This window comes from Halichoeres trimaculatus, unplaced genomic scaffold, assembly GCF_033239565.1.
Source record: "Halichoeres trimaculatus isolate MK-OKI-2021-1 unplaced genomic scaffold, fHalTri1.1 fHalTri1_scaffold_6, whole genome shotgun sequence".
Lineage (NCBI taxonomy): Eukaryota > Metazoa > Chordata > Actinopteri > Labriformes > Labridae > Halichoeres > Halichoeres trimaculatus.
Window position 1 is genome coordinate 17783130 of NW_027437184.1, and position 19426 is coordinate 17802555.

Sequence of the window (19426 nt, forward strand, 5' to 3'; positions counted from 1 at the left end):
CTACCACAAAGGCCTGCCTGAGTACAAGCTAAAGAAAATAGTCCCCCAATTTTGCCTGTTGGAAGTGCTTCAGTGACTAGTGCTCTTCTCACCGGCCAACTTACAGGTCAAACTAACATCTAACGTGTCTTTACTATTCACACTTATTTGACATTTTACAGATGCAGATAATAACAGCTCTACACCAACGATTTCTCTGAGCTCTTCTGTCCGCACGTTTTACTCCCTCACCTGCCCTGTTCTGATTAATGGCAGCTTTGTGTCTATTTTCTTAAGTTTGATTGATGTTCTTTACTCAGCTCTTTGCATGTTTTAATGTCCTAATCAGTTCATTTTAAGAATATCCTTCTTGTTGTCTCCTGATGCTGTTGGAAAGTACTATTTGTGTCAGAGTGTCATCAGGAAGAGGTAAAACTACAAGCTGTCAGTAAGTAATTAGCACTACTTGTGCTAGATTTCCTTTCTGCAGATTGATTTGATATGTGTGACACGTGTGAACAGGTTGTCCTGAGCGCTGCCTCTGCTATTCAGAATTAATAACTGTTGTCAAGGGATTTGGCCAACCAGAATTGAGCATGCAACACAGCAGAATCATTAGAAGGAAAGCCGGGTAATTATGCAAGTGAACAACTTCCCTTCGCTCTGTGTTGCAGTTTTACTTGCCTTAAGAAGTTCATTTTATTTATGTGTTTACTGAGGATGGTATGCTTGTTTTGTCAAAGCTAATAGAAATGATTCCCAACTGCTGCTCTGTGCAGCTTTTATCTTGTTTCAGCTCATTCTTTGATTGTTTCAGTCTCACTGCTCTCACCACGACTTCCTAAAAACCTGCAGACAAAGAAAACAAACACTTTGTGAGTTTGTTTTTCCATAAAATTATGTGTTGTTTACATTGTTTTTTTGTGAGGAAATGTAAGTTCATAGGGCATCATGAGGAAAAAAGGGGGATTGGTTTAATTTAAGAAGAAGAAAAAATGGATGGCAAAGCTTCAGTCAGTATCCACAGGAGCAGGAAAATGGAAGTGGAGGACCCAATTGCAGATTTAACAACAAAGATTTATGTAACTCTACTCAAAATCTAAAAACTCATACAAGAGAAAAAATCCAAAAAAATTCGAAAAAAAAAAACTAACTGGAAAACACACAGAATCAGGAGACAGCGAACAACACACAGAATGACAGCAAACAGACAATTAATTGACAAAGAATTCAAGAAACAGAGACTATGGCTGTTTTACAAACCACCACCTACATACTACGTACCTTTTCTATGTAATATGTAGTATGACAGTTCTTTCGGGGCTGTTTTGTAGTATACTACTCTAGTTTTCAGTTTTGGAAGGTGGACCTACAGCTGCTGATTTTTTTTTTTTTTTTTTTTTAACCTTTATTAGAAATGTGCAAAACAAACTATGGGTAGATTAGGACATTTTAGTTATTTTGTTAATCATACCACAGCAGAAACATCATATTTGATTTTTGATCTTACAACAAAAGTTACATTGATTTTCTAAAGTTATCTGGAAGTGATTGACTTTTAATTTTTTATGGCTGGTTGTGTTGTAATTAAAATGCAGACTCATTTCAGCAGATGGCAGTAATTCACCACAACCTGCCACCTGCATTGACAAAACAGTGCTAGCATTGTGGGAAACAGTATGCCAGGTAGACTGGTCTGTTGCATACTGAGAAATTTTCCTGGATCAGTAGGACATCCAAGGATTTTTGGCATACTGCAGATTTTGCAAGTTTTAGCACACTACCTACTACATACTGAGTTTCGGCCAACATGGTTGGCACTGCTAGTGTAGTGTGCGGTGTATATAGACCATGTTCACACGTAGACGGGTATTTGGGAAACTTGTGCTTTAATGCCTGTCATCCACATAAAACTCAAGCTTTAAGGCCCCGTTTACACAACAACGTTTCATCTGAAAACGCTAAAACACAGTGAAAAAAATCTGCGTTTACACGGAAACGCTGATGGACTGAAAACGCTGTAGTAAGTATACCAGGCCTGTAGATGGTGCTATAACTGTCTTGACCAGAGGCCGTTTTTGGGAGATCTCCACTGAAGTAGAGTTGAGCCGGTCATCTGGTGTATTGGGGAATACTAAGATAAAAAGTGGTGCAAAAGATGCAAGTTTTGTTACAAGACAGTCAGCAGATAAGGCAGATTGAGCAGCACAAGCACAACACGTTTGTTCACGAGGATCGTAACAACGGTACTGTTGTCCTGTTGCATGCGCTCGCGCGAAGCGGAGTGTGACGTCAGCGTTTCCACTGAAAATGCCGGCCTACTGTTTACACGGCAACGGTGTTGGAAGCGTTTCAGAAAAATCCCACTTTGAAGGCTGTTTTCAAAACTCTGCGTTTTAGGTCGGCTAAAACGCCGTTTCTGTGTAAACGTGAGGCTGAAACGCAACAAAACTTTTGCGTTTCACCTTAAAACCGTTGTTGTGTAAACAGCCCCTAAGTCACTGAAAACGAGGTTGTCTAAAAACTCTGACCAAAGTGAAGACTTTTGAAAACTCCAGTTTCATGGTTCTGTGTTGACGCCAGTAAACAGAGTTTTTGGTTTTCAAACATCACAGCTAAATGACGAGGGCTCACTGATAGGCCAGCATGGGTTTTACGCCAGAAAACAATGACAAATACGGGTTTGGCATGCCTTGAGCCACACTTATCGGCAGATTTGCCCGCTGCGTGTGGACGAAAGTATTTTTAAAAACGAACAAGGGGATATTCGTTTTTAAAAATACCTGGCTATATGTGGACATGGCCATAGACAGGGGGACAATTAAACACAGGCGTGGACCAAGACACAGGTTAAATACATGAGTGGCAATCAACACAAAGAGAACTGAACCAAACAGGGAGCAACCAAGTGAACCTGAAACACAATGGAGAACACAAGAATAACTGAGATTAACACAGAAAATGCAAGACAAGAAACACAAAGAATAACCAAAAAGAAACACCAGAAGACTGAAACATAAGGAAACTTAAACCCTGATATCAACAAAAAGCAAACTCAAAACAGAGTCATCACAGCTTCTATAGTTTCAGCAGATTTTGGGGCAAAGTGCCAGCCCATGCAGCTGCTTAAGAGACAATCAGAAGATGCATCTCACTTTATCAAAAAATAATTTTGCAGAATTGTATTTCTGTTATGTTCACATGGTCACAGGAGACTTTATGCTCTCATATATGCAGAGCCCAGATACCACACTGTCTGCATTATATGTGTGCATGTTTATGTGTATTTGTGTATGCAATGTTTTCTCCAAGCATCAGTCAGTCTCTAAGCACTCAGGCTGGGGGGGTAAAAGATTACAGCGGTGTGCTGAGAAGTCGTTACTTGCAGCACAGCTTTTAGTCAACGCACAGACCCATGACAGACCTGGGCCTCTGCTAGATTGGGCGTGCATATTGAGCACAGTTTTCCCCACGTTGGCTTCGATAGGCCTGTTTTGAATTGCTTTCATAGTCTTGCAGGCTCCATTTAGAGAATGACAGGGTGCTCAACCTCCGCTGGTCCTCTAATAGGAAAACTGATGGGTAAAAAAAAATAAAAAAAATATGGCTAAACTGCAGGAGAACAATATCCATGTGGTACATTGAGGTGCAAATGCTGCATTTTTCTATAATGTGAACTGAAAATGAGTTTGGGAATGCTGCAGGTAAGACTAATGATTCAGAGCCCTCACAGTTAATTAAAGTACTGAAATAAAACCTGAGCGTGCAACATGGCAGGAAGACCTTGAGCCCGTCTCTAATACAAACTCCATCATGATGAGGTAAAGTTCCTTTGCAGGAGGCAATTACAGACCTCATATATGGTTAAATCAAGCATACTGTACCCAGGCCGAGGTAGAGCATAAAACACAGACAGTTACTGCCGCTTCAGACAGAGATATTTTACAACCCCTTTGTTAAATCCACACCATCGATTCTGATGCTTATTGAAAAAAAATGCTGTATCTTTGGTTTAAGCTTTCCTCCAAAATCATAACTCCCCTCTCTGTTAAAGGACTTTTTTTCCGAGATAAACATCCCCAAGTGTATCTGAGCCAGTTGAGTGAGCCATGTCATTTCATTCAGCCCTGTTTTGCTCTTTCACCTGTTTATCCACTCAATTCTACTGAGAGTTACTTTAAGATCACCGCTGTGTTCCCTCAAACATCCCCGAGTATCACACTATGATCCCTGTTGTTCAGTGTCAGTCGTGGATTCAAGCACAAACTGTTTGCTCCATCTCCCTGCAGTGTGGAGTCTGTGGGGTATCTGCACATCCACAATCAGGAGCAGTGGGACCTCCAACGCGCCTGTCGGCCTCTCTGTCCTTCCCCAGGTTCATAGGTTCAATCTTTTGTAGCAGCGACTTATTCATGCCGAATGTATCCAGCAGTGTAATGCTGCTCCTGAACAGATAGACCCTGAAGATGTTCCATTTAGGAGAATATATGTATTGATTGAAGCAGAGCGAGCTGGATGGTTGAAATGGTTTTTAGAGAGCCTTAAATTCTCAATTTCTCAGTGACCAACTCTCATATATCCTTATATTTGACTGTAGGGCTACGCCTTTGTGAAATATTAAGACGAATTTCTATTTCTGTTGAGAAGTGAGGACTGTGCATGCCCTTTCAATCCATAATATAATTTCTTATTTCTGAAAATATTCCAATTTTCCTCAAGAAATCATCTCACACAGTATGTGAAAAAAAGAATGTTATTCATGTCCCTGAAGCACAGTTATCAGACATCTGCAACAGCTCTGGAATTTTGTAACAGGGCCAGGGTACAATTTATTATTTATAAAAAAGCTAAGTATTGAATTCTTTAAGAGGCTGTGAGTTACAGACAGACGTCCATTAACCAGATGATCAGCAGGAAGATCCCCGACTCCTCCAGTCCAGATATGAAAGTGACCTTGAGCTTGTGATACTGAATTCTCTAGTTTGCTCATGAAGCAAAGTCTTAGGGTGGGAATGTGCTTGAATTTTAACTTGACAGGTAGGTTTGCACTTGGTGTAGCAGCCTCTTTCATCGGTGTGTGACTACGTGTGAATGGGCGAGTGTTGACACGTAGTAGAAGCTCTGAGTGGTCAGGAGACGAGAGGTGCTGTACATGTGCTGAGAAAATGTCTGGCATGGACCGAAAAACCTTATGACCATTAAATTTGATACTTGATTCAATTATACTTGATGGAAAGAGATAATGTATCACTGCATTTCAGTCATTTCATGTTACTGCAGAATGAAGCAGCATTTGTATAACTTCATGACAGGTAAAGAAGAAAGCACACTCTGGTAAAAGTATGTCCATCTTCATGTTCTGGCAGCGTGGGATTTAACAATAAGAGAGCCATATTTGTGCCATATTTTATCTGGTACGAGTCCTGGTTTTCTGATTCAAGACTCGTGACTGGACTTGGACTTGAATGTAGATGATTCAGCCTTGGAGTCTGACTCAAGCAGTGACTGTAGTAGAACCTGGAAGATAGAGGAAGACTCAAACTCATTCACTAATACAGACTGTTTTATTGTTTTTGTTAGTTTTTTTTTTTGTTGAATACAGCCTTTATAATTTGTTCAGTTTGGAGAGGCTGGCACATTTACCTGTTTGTCATCTTTTTCATCAGCCTTTCTTATCAAAAGCTGCCATGAATCCTGACTTTTTCTTTTAAATACCTTGTAGTAAATGCATGCAAAGCAGTGCTCAACATGTGAAAGAACCAATGAGTAAAAGACGGATAAACTCAAGCTTTAACACACATTTGTCCAGGATGTACCCAGAATAGTAAATGAGATGATAAAGCTACTTGGACCATGACAGTTAGCAAGCTGCTACCTAATAGTAATCATCTGTAATGCTGTTTCCCAGTTAGTTGAAATTTTGATTGAAAGCGGATGGGCTGCAGGTGTTTTTTGAGTGTCTCAGACACCTGAGTTTATTTAAATCTCCTGATGCTCCAGCAAGATCAGTCAGAATCTAATGGCTGAATAAAATGTTTGCTTTTTTACAGATCCAAAAAGTCTGACAGAATTAGCATAAGTCAATCAGTTAGATTGAAACATTGGTCTTCTTTATACATCTTCAGGTGATGGTGACTTTAATTGGGACTCTAGCCCACAGCCAGTCTGGCAGACCTCCCGACATTGTCACTGTAGGAGGCGGCTTTTGTCCCCAAAGGGAAAGAGGCAGACTGAACTTTGCATTAGTGGGGGAGGGATATGGTAAGCCTTCTGAAATGTAATTAATTGCCCACAGTTCTCCCCTGCTCGATTCCAGCCCTGATTGGTAATTAGCCTGTTGTTTTTAATGAAGAAAGAACATGTTACCCAGTGAGAAAGCCATTAAATGGAGGGGAGGCTGTGTTACACGTTACAATAACGACTACCTTTCTTACAACTTGATTCATGTATGTTATTACGATGTGATCAATACTAAGTCCTCCGTGAACAGGCAATCAGATGACCCCAGGTCTACACACACCTTGGACCTCAATTTAAGCTTGGTATTGGATTTTCATTACAGGTGCAATGGCTATATTATCAATTCAGTCAACCAAACAATTCTGTTAAAGGCAGAAACATCAGAGGCTGGGATAAAAGCTGCATTTAAAGAACATTTATATTTTTACAGATACCTCTATAGGTTTTCTTTAAAAATCTGAATGTTATAGAGGATTGAAAATAAGCATTTCTTCAAAAACCCCATTACAGCAGCCTATACTTAAACTCAGAATATGTGCTGAGTCACCTGAAGAGTACTTTTTTTTACAAGTACAGAGAAACGACATTGCCAGACTAGTATCACAGAGGACCCCAGTGGGAAACTGGCAGCTGTATGTTTCATCCGCCCTGTGTGTATTAACTTAATAGTCCCTGAGATAGTTTGAGTGTCTGTGAAATTGATGCTAGCATCAGAAAAGCCCAAACAAAACAGGAGTGGGTGATGAACACAGGAAACACAGGGGATTTCAAAGATTTAAAGGAAACAAATACAGAAACACAAAGGATGAAAACACCACATGAAAGTTATCTGTGAAGTCAGTGGGCTTGATTGGGGGTCAACTGTGTAGCAAAAACTAAGGCTATGGATGATGCTATTACTGTGTTGTTAAGACAGACCTTCTGTTGCTGGGGTAATTTTAGAGGCAAATCTCAATATATTTTTCTCATGTCAATTTTATTTCCAGTATTTTCTCTTATTTAACAAACAAAAGAGGTGGTCTCTCCTTGACATTATCCGAATATGAATCTAGGACCAAATTAGCTTTAGGCCAGATGAGTCTAAAGAGCTTTACAGTATAAACAGTAATTTATACATATATGCTTTTTATATTTAAAGACATTTGTGGCACATTTCACCATGTAAAATAGCATATTTGACCTAATACTTTATTTCCAGATAACAAGAGATAAAATAAGCTCTGCCTTTAGCCTTTTGTACAACGCAATGAAAAATAAAAATTAACTGGTTTCCTTTTTCTGTATTGTGCTGTTGCTGTATGCTTCATGTTCAGCTCCTCCAGCAGCTGATGTATATTATTTATCATCATCACCCGTGTGGATGTATCTGCTCCCACATTAGGGTGCATTTGTGTGTCTCACAAGGACATGTTGCAGCGCATGTCGCTCCCGATGAGTGTTAATGAGAGTTGCTGCAGAACAGTTTTATCATGTGGCGAGGCCATGAAGCTGAAAGCACCACATGCCTTCTTCCCTTTTTAGACAGGATTATATTAATGTGTTGTTGGTGTAAATCAAAGCTAGCTGAATTCCAGCACCTTTACAGAGCTGCAGCAGGCTCTGAAAAAGGGTTTCACGCTGTGTACCTGACCCTGGAAAATTGCAATTCATTGTGTGAGGAGGGTGTCAGATTTTATGACCTTCCACCGTACAGCTATTCCCATGATAAAGCCGTCTATCAGAAGGGTTTTCTCCCAGCCCGGAGCTTTCTGAGACTTTGGGGAGAAACTTTGATTTATTTGTCGTGTTGCACTCCTTCTTGCGACATCTACACCAATAGAGGAGGACCCAATAGAGGCTGCTATTCCCTGCAGACTCAAACACATATTATATTTCTCTCTGTGGCAGAGATGAAATTGGGCCAAACTTGCATGAAATGTCTCCGCTCCTGGTGGAGAAACCTCTATAAACGACAAAGAACTCAGTTTAACATAAAGACTTTTTCTTGCTTCATAAAAAGATATCCATTTTTTGCAGTATATTGCAAACCTTGGAGCTTGACTAGTATTACTTACAGCTGTTTGTATTTTTTGTGAGCTGATTGATTTTTGTTGGATGGATCAATACTGGTATGAACGCTGCTACAGTTTGTGTTTTCTTTCTGTTTTTGAGGAGACAGGGTGACATTGGTGCATTTTGTGAATGCTAAGAGCTGAATTTATTGTATACCCTGCTTCCTGAATCAAACATGCTGTCGAGTTGATCAGACGTCTCCTGTACAGCATGCTGTACACTGTGCAGGCATCCTTGAAATCTACATTATTTTTACGCTCTGTTGTGCAAATTGCTTGTAATAGATTGCGGCCGCATATTGTTTTGATCACCTATAATTGGATCACACAATCATATAACTCTTTTTATGTGTCTTTAATGGGTTTTGGACAGCACTGCAGTTCTTTGGCACAGAGGAATAAGCTATATCAGACTGTGACTGCTCAGACAGTCCTTGTCTGTATAATTTTATTGTCCGCTTTGTTCTCTGGCAGGAAATCTTCTTTAATACTGTAATGAAGATAAATAAATGGCACATTTTTTACACTTTTTGTGAGAAGCTTTTAACAGGTTATGAAACAGACTCAAAGTAATAGTACTAGTTGTACATGTCCTATAAAAGCGAACATGACCACGAGGAGTTATAGGTTCTTCTTTACAGTTATATTTAATGTCTGCCATCAGGTTGGTGTTAGATAGAGGGATTGTGGCGTGCAGACTGTGTCACATTGTTTGCTCATTCCAAAGCTGCTGTGAGTGATATGTTTGACAGGTAAAACAAAACAGTATTGCACTTTATGTCAGAGCATACAACATAAAAATGTACAAGGTAGAAACAGCTATTCAATAGAATAGAATAGAATAGAATAGAATAGAATAGAATAGAATAGAATAGAATTGATCTTTATTGTCATTGTAACAAGTACAACGAAATTGAAGTCACAGCAGCAATCAAGAAAACAAAAGTAAGAAAGTGTATAGAAAGTGAAAAAAGGTCCATAAGAAAATAGATGATGACAGCTTGTCCATCATTCCCCAGTTCAGCCAGCCTCCACCTCCACAGGGTCCAGGACTGAGCTTCTTCAGTCATGCTCCATCTCTGTCTCCTGGATCCTGTCTGCTCACAGCAGGTGAAGCTCTTCCAATGCGGCGTTGGTGTCTGGTGTTAGCTCCATTAGCCAAGCTTGTGAATAGCATGATGCTACTCTGCCCTCTGGTATTCCCTCTGTTGCTGGGTTAGCACAGCTAGCTCGTCCATCTTATTGGAGATAGATCTTCACCTTTTGGGAAGACATCAGGCCTTACACCAGTTAGCATTGACATGCTACAGGCTGCTAACAGCCGAGTTCACATGTAAAAAATGCAGCAATGGTTACATGTAGGATCTCCAGACAAACACAGGAGAAAAAGTATTAAAAATACCACTGAAGCCACAAAAAGTTTGGTGTCCATGACCAACAAATGAGCAATACAAAGTAATGATCCACTCCAAATACAAAAATAACGAAAAAGAGACAAAAAAATGACAAGAAATGGACAAAGAAGACAGAGCTGCTGCAAAAGGCAGCCATTGCCAACAGGGCCTAGCAACTTGTATGGGTATGTATGTGATAGACTTTGATAGTAAAAAATCAACTCAGTAATGATTATTTGCAGTTTTAGTAACAATAAGCTGGAGTAAGTTGCTTTTTCTTATAAAACTGATGCATGACTTTTGTTTGCATCCCTTCCAGCACTCTGGGAGGTGTACCCCTTTTTCTTTTTTATTTCTACAAGGATTGAATGTGTTTGTTTGTTTCTTACACGGGCCTCTTCCTTTTCATCTCTCCAAGCCTCTGGTCTGCATGTGTTGTTTAGCTGTAATGTCTTAGCTCGAGCCCGAGGAGCACAGAGGGCTTAAGGGGCTCAAAGTTAGCGAGGCCACGGATCGTACCAAAACATCTGCTGGGAGGAAGGCTCATGAAGTAGGCTTTTTCCCATCAGTTTAAGAAACCAGCACGGGTCTCAGCTAACTAAAGAAAGACTGGTTGTTTCTCTTTCTGCCTGAATGCTGAGACATGAGGTTGGGCGCCAGGACTGAGATGCTTCTTGGCTCGAGCATTATGTTGAGAGTCTGTTGCAGGAGCCAAGATGATGGAAATTCCCCATTAAAAACTACCAAATGCTGTATTCACATTTTTTTTTCATAGCAGATAAACCCACCAAACACTCCAATCTCCATACACATCCCTCAATGCCGTTTAGAGATGAATTAGATTCTCTAATGGTTTATAATGACTGCAGATTCTTTACCTGTTTTGTGTGATCAACTGTTCAAGAATCCTTTCCAAGCTACTCATTACTTGTTTTTCTTTTATGTCTCAGGATTCTGGGAGGCTGAGAAGAATGAAGGCTGTACCTAAGCCGCGTGCCTAGCTAACCCATGGGGAACTGACAGGAACAGTGCTGGATGGAGGCCAAGACATTGGATGGCGAAGACGAGGAAGCGCGCTGCATTGTGGATCACTTGTGTTGTTTGTTCTCATTCTCTGCCGATCCAAAGTAGATGCAAAGTATTCTGCAATGTGCCTCGTTTGCTTGCTCTGTCACGTGTCACCCATGGAGAGATGGCAGAAAGAATCAGGGTAGGCAGTCAAAGCTAAAGAAACTCTTTTTTTTCTGCATGTGGGAGCTGCTGGCTTATTTCTGCAAATTTTAGGCTGAGAAAAAATAAGTCTTAACACAGGATAATATTCCCCCTCAGAACTCTGTTAGATTCATATGAATTAGAACACCACACACTTGTAGTTGTAGATAGTAGCCATAATGAGCAGGTGTAAAGGCAACACTTCCTGTTTATTGTTGTTAGCTGGGTTGATGTTAACAGGACTGGCTTTAGAGTATGAGGGAGTACCGGGTCAGTGGACACGCTATGCCCAGTGGGATGCTAAAGCCACAGGTGAGCTGAGTTTTATTCTGAAAACCAACATCAGCAAAGCCCTGGTGCTGTACCTGGACGATGGCGGGAACTGCGACTTCCTGGAGCTTCTAATCGCTGATGGTAGACTCCAATTGCGCTTCACCATCCATTGTGCTGAGCCAGCTTCCCTTCACACCGAGACAAGAATCAATGACCAGCGCTGGCACAGAGTCCTCCTTACTCGTAACTTCAAGGAGACAAAGCTAGTCGTCGACAATGAGGAGAAAGAAGCCGAGGTGAAGTCCAAGAGGAAAGAAATGGTGGTGGCCAGCGACCTCTATGTGGGTGGAATCCCTCCTGATGTTCGCCTCTCCGCCCTGACGTCCAGCACGGTTAAATATGAGCCGCCATTCCAGGGCCTTATAGCGAATTTGAAACTGGGGGAGGCCCTGCCTTTGCTGCTCGATGGCCAGGCTGTTCTCAGTGATTTGGAGTACATATGTGAAACACACTCTCCCTGCGGAGACAAAGGCCAGTGCTCTGTCAACCAGGGAGAGGTCCTGTGTGATTGTATCAACGCCAGCTACAAGGGGAGGTACTGCCATGAAGGTAAGACAGCTGTCCTACTTCTCTTTCTCTTCTAGCTGTTTTGTAGCATTTTTATGTGATCGTCTGCTGTATTGTTGATATTTCATGTGTGATATCTTGTGTGACACTACTTTATTTTGGCGTATGTCTGCCGGTGAAAATGCTTGGCCAGCTCATAAATAGTTAAAATCTCTTATTAATATCCCCTCCATAAGCACATGGTCCAAACCCCCATTTAGCCCCGTAGGTTAATCAATAAAAAACATTTAAAAGCAGTCCAGGTGAAAGTATGCAATCACAGCACTACTTACAGGCTGCTTGGGTGTGTGAGTCTAGCTCTCTCAAAAATTACCTTTACAAGTCATAACAGATAACTGCCTCCTAATGTAAGTAATGTGTGAAGCTCTGACATCTCACAGGCTACCGCATTGATTTTCTTCTCCTGGAAAGTCCACAAAACAGGCAGAGCAGAACTTCACATTGTAACAGGCCTTTGAAATTCTGGCTTGATACTGGACAAGAAAAGATAAAATAAGTAAATAAGGCACTGTGAGTTTTTCCTCTGAAGAGGTCAACAAAATCAACTCATATAGCATGAAGGTTCCCCTTGGTGTCTTTAATAAATATAAAATACTTTTAATAATCATACATGTATAATCATGTATGTTTAGGTTGGAACAGTTCATAAACACTATGTCAGTTAAAGAATCACAAAATAATGAATTGATACACAGCTTAGCCAGTGTGAGAAACATAGACTGTACCGGGAAAGGATATGGAAAAGTCAAATACAGGCAAAAAAAAAAAAGAAGAAATAAATTACTGAAATAGTTAAAACATAATTAAGCATGGAAAATACAGTATGGGCTACACTTTGAATACTTGTAGAGAACCATATTTTAAAAATTTGTACACAATTAAAAATAAATGAAAATACTTCAGTTTGTTTCACTTCTTTTCATCTTTATCGTAATATTAACAAACAGCCCTAAGTGTCTTATGGGTGATGATTTCCCTGGTTTAAAGGAAAAATGTGGGAAAGTTCCTTCATGACAACATTAAGCTTGAAACTGACAGTGCATCTTTTTAAATGATGCATTGTTACAGCTCATCTTTGATCCAAGGCTGTTTATGAAGCATCTCTACCATCTTTCTTGACAACCTGCATTTATCTGCTTCTCTATGAAGTGATGCCTTAATTTAGGAGTAGATATAAGTCGGTGCCATTCAAACGTTACAATACCTACAATTATGAATTTAGAAGTATGTTAAAAATAAAGCATTAATAATTAATGCTGGCTTTATTTTCTGAACTGTTAATGCTGTAACCTTTATGTAAAAAACAAAATGCTTTTTTGCTTAGAGAGGTTAATGAAGTAAACATGAAAGATCTATCATTTTTAGTGCTTCATGTGTAGATAATGGGCAGGTAGCTGTTGAATATTCAATATCCTGCAGTCATTAAATCTGTCTGTTTGTCTTTGCTCTCCTGCAGCTGTCCAGAAAGAAGTGGAAGGTAAGACAATGCATAATATAATGAGCATAATGATGAGCATAATTTGTTTTTCGTGATGCTCTTATTTGCAGAGGCTATTACCCACTGCAGCCTCAGTGTGAGCGAGTGTGTTTGCTTATTATTATCAGGTTGTTGTTGTCGGTTTGGACTGCAGTTCTGACATCCTACATATTAAGCTGAAAGGAGATATACTATCACTGGTCACAGGGTCACTGAGGAAAAAGCACTTAATGTGCTGAATGCTCATTGTGTGTATAATCAGTGTTCTCAAGGTGACTGGAGGGGTCTGCAGAGTACGTGGGTGTCGCGCAGTATGGGGAGTGTTCATATACTGCATCACAGAGGAGATGACTGTACAGATATACTTTGTTTTATTATTTATAACTCCTGTTTTTTCCCTCTCTCTTCAGTGCCTATATTCCTCTTCTAAACTACTGTATAATGTGAAGCTTCACTGAGCCATTAAAGCCTTAAATGCCATTATACTCTATGGCCAATAAGTGGACATATTATAGCTTAAATCCTCTCCCTTCTAAGGCCTTGACATCAATCAAATTATAATTACTATAGAAAGATGGTGTTTTTAGGTGCAGTCACACTTATTTTCTTCAAAGGAACAAATCCACTTTGGCAGAAACTGAGACATTTCTGTCATTATGTACAATGTTTTAACCGGCCACACTTTAACAGGATTTGTTTCTAATGAGGTGCCCATACTGAATGTGAAAATGAAGATCGAAAGTGGGAAGGGAGATTTGTTTAGTCGGCATCAGAGCGAGACATCCATCTCCCCAGTAAGGACTGCTGGTTGTGGTGAAAGGGCAGCCAAAAGGCTCAGGAGACCTGCAAGATGCACTGAGCCACTACACGTTATAAATCACTGCTGCCAGCTGAAATGCATCGACCCTGCACACCTGTTTTCAGAAATCCTACCTCTGACTGTTTGGCATATCAGAATGAGCAGCATATTGCTCATTTTTATATTTGTCTCTTTTAAACGTTAAAGGGATAGAACTGTGGTACTGGAGTTTCTAATGCTAAAAACAGCATTTCAGATGGACTAAGTGGCTGTGGTAAGTTGTTGTATGCTTCAGTAAAAGTTAATAGGTTTCATCTCAGCACTATTTCCAAAAACAGACATTAATCATTCTTAATAAGAGCAAAGACGGCGTGGCTCTGCTCCCAGCAAAAAAGCAAGGCATTATTAAATGATATGCTGCAAAGAGAGCACATCGCAATGTTTATTGGATTAAAGCTCGACATGGAGACAATCCCCAATGCAGACTGCATGAAGACAACAATGACAGCAGCAGAATCACACTCACCAGATGCCTCTTTCCCTATCCTTCATACTCCATGTGCTACTCAGCAGTAAGTCTTTGTTGTTCTTCCACCGACAGAAATAGACAAATCTATGCATACGCTAAATCGCCTCCTTCCCCCAGAGATGGCAAAGATGGTAGCCCATATGCTATATTTGGTTGTGGCTGAGGGTTTTAAGTGAATTATCTTTATTTGTGTGAGGAAGTGCTTTAAAGCTTTTTCACAGCAGGTGAGTCTTCCCAGTAATTCCTCTACAGTACGCTGCACGTGGGCTGCCTTCGATCAGAGTGGACAAAGGCCATGGTGGGGCGAGCTCTAATGCCCAAAGAGTGCAGCATCCTCTGATGTACTGTGAGCGAAAAAACAGGAATTGAGGTCTGTGAATGAGAGATAAGGACAGCCACCTCGCAAGGCAGAGGCAGAACACAGAAAGTCTCTCAAACGTAAAGGAGAACCTTACACAGCACACAAACACAGTGACACTGTTTTCTTTGTTTTCACATTTCCATGTGTAAGCACACAGTTGCGACATATTAAGATCCACGGGGTTGACAAAGCAAAAGAGAGGACGCAGCTGGTCCTGGTGGGCTCGCATCTATCGGCAGCAGTGACCTTGGTCTAATCCCTCATTAAAACGCGTTCCATATTACTGTACTTTTTAATGGAAAAACAAAATTGGCAAATCCTAATCCTCATGAAGTAGCTATGTCTTCAAGATACTCGCTAATTAATGTCACAATGATGACTGAGAGGTCCTTCAACATCTGCATTTATCTTTCCTGCCATAATTATTTGGTTACTTCAAGATACTAAAACTATTTCCAAAAATTCTCTCAGTCATGAGCAAAATGGAGAAATCAAAGTATGCTTTGGTTTTCCTCGTAGTCACACTGGTATAAATTCTCTTCGATCCCAAACCCTAAAATGTATAACACTGTTACAGTTACACTGACTTGACTGAATTATTTCATTTGTGTGTGTGTGTGTGTGTGTGTGTGTGTGTGTGTGTGTGTGTGTGTGTGTGTGTGTGTGTGTGTGTGTGTGTGTGTGTGTGTGTGTGTGTGTGTGTGTGTGTGTGTGTGTGTGTGTGCGTGTGTGTGTGTGCGCGTTTGTGTGTGATTATAAGAGGAGAAAAATAGCTCGGCTAAAATCTGTGAAAGAAAAATAGGGCAGACACAGAGGTGTAGGGGGGGTTTATAAGTTGAAATACAGTACCATGACATAGATTTGCTCTCCTATCGTGTACCTTAAAAAACAGCGTGCCAGCCTCTAGGAAGCACATCTTAACAATATTTGGTTTCATGTATATCTAAAGTCAATCAGTAATAAATACAGGTAAAAAATATGGATACACATGTGTTATATTCATAATCTAAACCTCCCTCATTCAGCTATCAAAGTGTGTTATAATCATTAATATGGGTAAATGCATTAGTGCAAAACAATGCAGGAGGATGGACTCATTATGGATTTACCCAAGGTCAGCACGCATTGATGAGTAATGTGTACATTAAAGACCACAAACGTGATTAATAAACAAGTGCTGCTCTCTATCCCTTATAGAGTATCATGATGAAAACAAATCAATAACCTCACACCCACCAAGTAAATCAGCCAATTTACAGATTCCACTGTGCAGTGGCTCACACTGTGGCATTTGGAGCACTTATTTGTATTTATTATATAAATGGAGACTAAAATCTTGTTATATAATGATGCCAGCTTGAATATATCCTAAAAACAACCTGCTAAAAATTTAACGAGATGAGCTTACATCACCTGGTTATAAGTTGCCCCGAAAGGTGTCCTACACTGTTAAGGTTGTGTTGTAATTAAAAATAGAAAAGTTGTAGATTAGCAGGGAGGGTTTTTCTCTCTCTCACAGGATTTCCCCTCTGCAGGTCTGGTTTTATCTCTGAGTTTGCCACACACTGACTTCACAATGTTTGGCTCAGCGCAGTGGGTTGAGCATATTCAATGCCTGGCTGCACCAGAAAAGGGCAGAAGCAACACCACACCTCTTCAGCTTATCTTCAGACTTCTTAAATGACATCTACATAGTCAAAGATGACTCTGTTAGCTCACGCGCTAGGTTAAGTGCTGCCCACCATAGCACCAGCATCCATCTCCATTAGTCAGGCCTGCATTAGTCAGGCATGCAGGTCGTTTTTTCTCGCCTCGCTGCCCGACAAAAATCAGAAGTGTGAGGAGTTATCATAGCTGCAGAGCTCCTCAGAAATCACCAAAGTGAAGAGTTACCAGGCTGATAGAGCAATGGCCTGTGGCTTTGTGACTGTTTCTTCTTATTAGATGGATAATAAGAAACCTCCCCCTCCTCCCCCTCCCCACAGGGACAAAAGTCAAAGAAATGGAAAGAGACTTCACCAGATATTCTTTCTACATGCTGTCTCTGCTGGTGGTTGCTCACAGCCTGGTGCTGCTGGCAGTGTCTGTGTCACTGTTAATGATTAACAAGGCTCCCTTTTAGCCCCTTGTCGGCGCTGCCATGTCATAGTCCTGCTGAGTGATGTGCTTTCTATGGTGGCCCACAAGGGCGAACATGCTGTAGTGACCCAGAAAGACTTTCATAAGGTGAGACAGGCTGCATTTGTAAAAAAAAAAAAAGAGAGAGAGAAGAAAAAGAAAGGGCATCTAAAAATGTAAACATCTATCTAAATTAAAATATGAGAACAATAGAGCTAGATACAAAACAGACGAATACACAAAATGTGGTGCAAATCCAGAAATAATTGGAAGAAAGCAACAGCCAAACAATAAAAAAATATGGATGCACAATTGTAGTAACAGGGTACTTTAAGCCTGCAGGGGGCCTTGTTGATTTTTTGTCAAAAGAGTTTGCATACTTTAGTGCAAGTTATATTAATGCATTTGTTTTCTTTTCGCATTTGCAGCATTTTTTTAGTCAAACGTTTTTTGTTTATGTTATTTTTTTCCAAATTTGCTACATGTATTAATTTTAAAGGCAAACTGTATATTCTTTATTCATTGCAGCATGTTCGCCTCTATCAGCCACTCTAGCTTACTCTGTCCCGGCAGCAGGACAGGCCGAAGATGCAGGCACTAGAGGAAGATAGGTTCAAGTCCAGTCATGTCTCGGCACATGTGGTGAGAATAAGATCAGCTGAGAAGTGTGGAGTGGATGGGGAGCTAACAGTGTTAGCACAGTGTGAACACACGGTGCATCTGGCCTGTCATGTGGAATGCACAGCCTCTATGAGGGTGCACACAGCAGCCCTTTGTCTGCTCTGTACACATGGCTGTGCTTGAATCCTGTCTAAGCAGAGGCTCAGTCACTGCCGCTGCAACGACACACACTGTATCAAAAGCCTACGTGTTGGCAGGCGAGGACGCTCCCGGGGGTAATCATGTCCATTCCACACCGAGAGCTGCAGTATGAACAGCCTTGTTCAGTGGAACGTGTGCAGGAGATTTGTGCACCAGCGACCTGCAGCTTCATGTTTTTTATTTTTTGTATTTCTTACCTAATGACTGAGCAGGAACTGTGAGAGGAGACTCTCTGTATGAGTCTTGGAGTGCTAATGCTTGGATGAGAGATGTTTGTGTTGGCTTGTGCAGCAGTGGGACTCGTGTACTTGGTAGATATGTTTGCATTGTGTCATCCCCATCTTCTTTTAGGCAGGATGTGAGGTTCAATCTCTGAATGACCTTTGGAGATTGTTGCCTGTGTTTCTCTGTGTAATAAGCTTAAACAGAGAAAAAGATCCAGGCTGGTGGTGTACACAGAACAAATCAAATTTGGCTTCAGTCGCTGGACTTGCTGTGCAGCCAGAGTCCGGCAGAGAACTGTAGCTGCTACGGGAGACGATGTGATGGACATGCTGCAGAGTGCCTTCAGTTTGTCTTTATGTTCCTTTCAGACATGGTTTTCAAAGTGTAATCATCCAAAGTTTATCATACAAAGAGTGGGCCACAAGAGGTCATTTATAATAGAAAAATACAAGTTGTTGCTTTTTGGTCTAAAAATTGTTGAATTTGTGTTTATTTTCTTTTTGTTGTATACGATTGATGATGATTTGCAATGGATTCACATCAACCCACTTCACAAAGATTTTTTTAGCTTATGAATTAGAAAATATTCTGGGAAATACTTAATCTTGGTTTAAAGGTTCAAGTGGAACCCAAAATATATTTAGATTTCAAATTGGGCTGTGGCAGTCTTAAGTGTTAGACTGGCTGTGTTACACCATTAAGCCCTTTATTTGTTGGCCAGTGCAGCGTGTGTTCAGATCTGCATCCTTTTTGGTGAGCCAACCCGTCTGCTTGAGATGACAGAATAAGAAAGTCAGATTTTTTTCTTTATCCTTTTTTTAAAATATAAAGATGGTGTGCCAGATCATATTCAGTTTCATGATGTGTTTCTTAAACGTGTCCGTGCCCAAGATCTTTAACCCCATGAGCTGCATTAGATGCTGAATCCTGTGAGTGAGATTAATGGAGGCACACGGCTTAATGGATGAGGAACGGTGTCACTTCTGCCCTTTTATACAAAGCTGCCATGCAGAATATTAAATAGGATGCTGTATTTAGCACTTAAATGCAAATATATACATGTGTGTGTGTAGATGAGTAGATACGCCTGCAGAGCTCTGTGAGAGATCAACACACTAGAGTTACCACGTGTAACATAACGTTGCTACGAAACAGAGCAGGTTTGTGTTATAAGACATATCTCGAACACTGTCTGCATCAAGAAACATACAGTACGTGTTCCATTCAGAAAAAAGCATCTGTGTGAGCAATCAAAGGGTTGCAGAAAACCAGATGTTTTTTTCTCTCCTTGCCTTCCCTCTCCTTCCTTGAGATGTTTG

The 19426-nt window shown here is 40.6% G+C and overlaps 1 protein-coding gene across 5 annotated transcripts in view; it reads left to right on the top strand.

The window, feature by feature from the left end:
- Window positions 1–19426, top strand: part of nrxn2a (neurexin 2a) — a 153126-nt gene that overhangs the window by 20458 nt on the left and 113242 nt on the right. For all 5 annotated transcript variants that reach the window (XM_074672926.1, XM_074672925.1, XM_074672928.1 and 2 more), the window contains exons 2-3: window positions 10615–11758; window positions 13233–13253. In XM_074672926.1, coding sequence (XP_074529027.1) covers window positions 11056–11758; window positions 13233–13253 — 724 coding nt within the window. In that variant the 5' untranslated portion in view covers window positions 10615–11055. The remainder of the gene's footprint in view (window positions 1–10614; window positions 11759–13232; window positions 13254–19426) is intronic.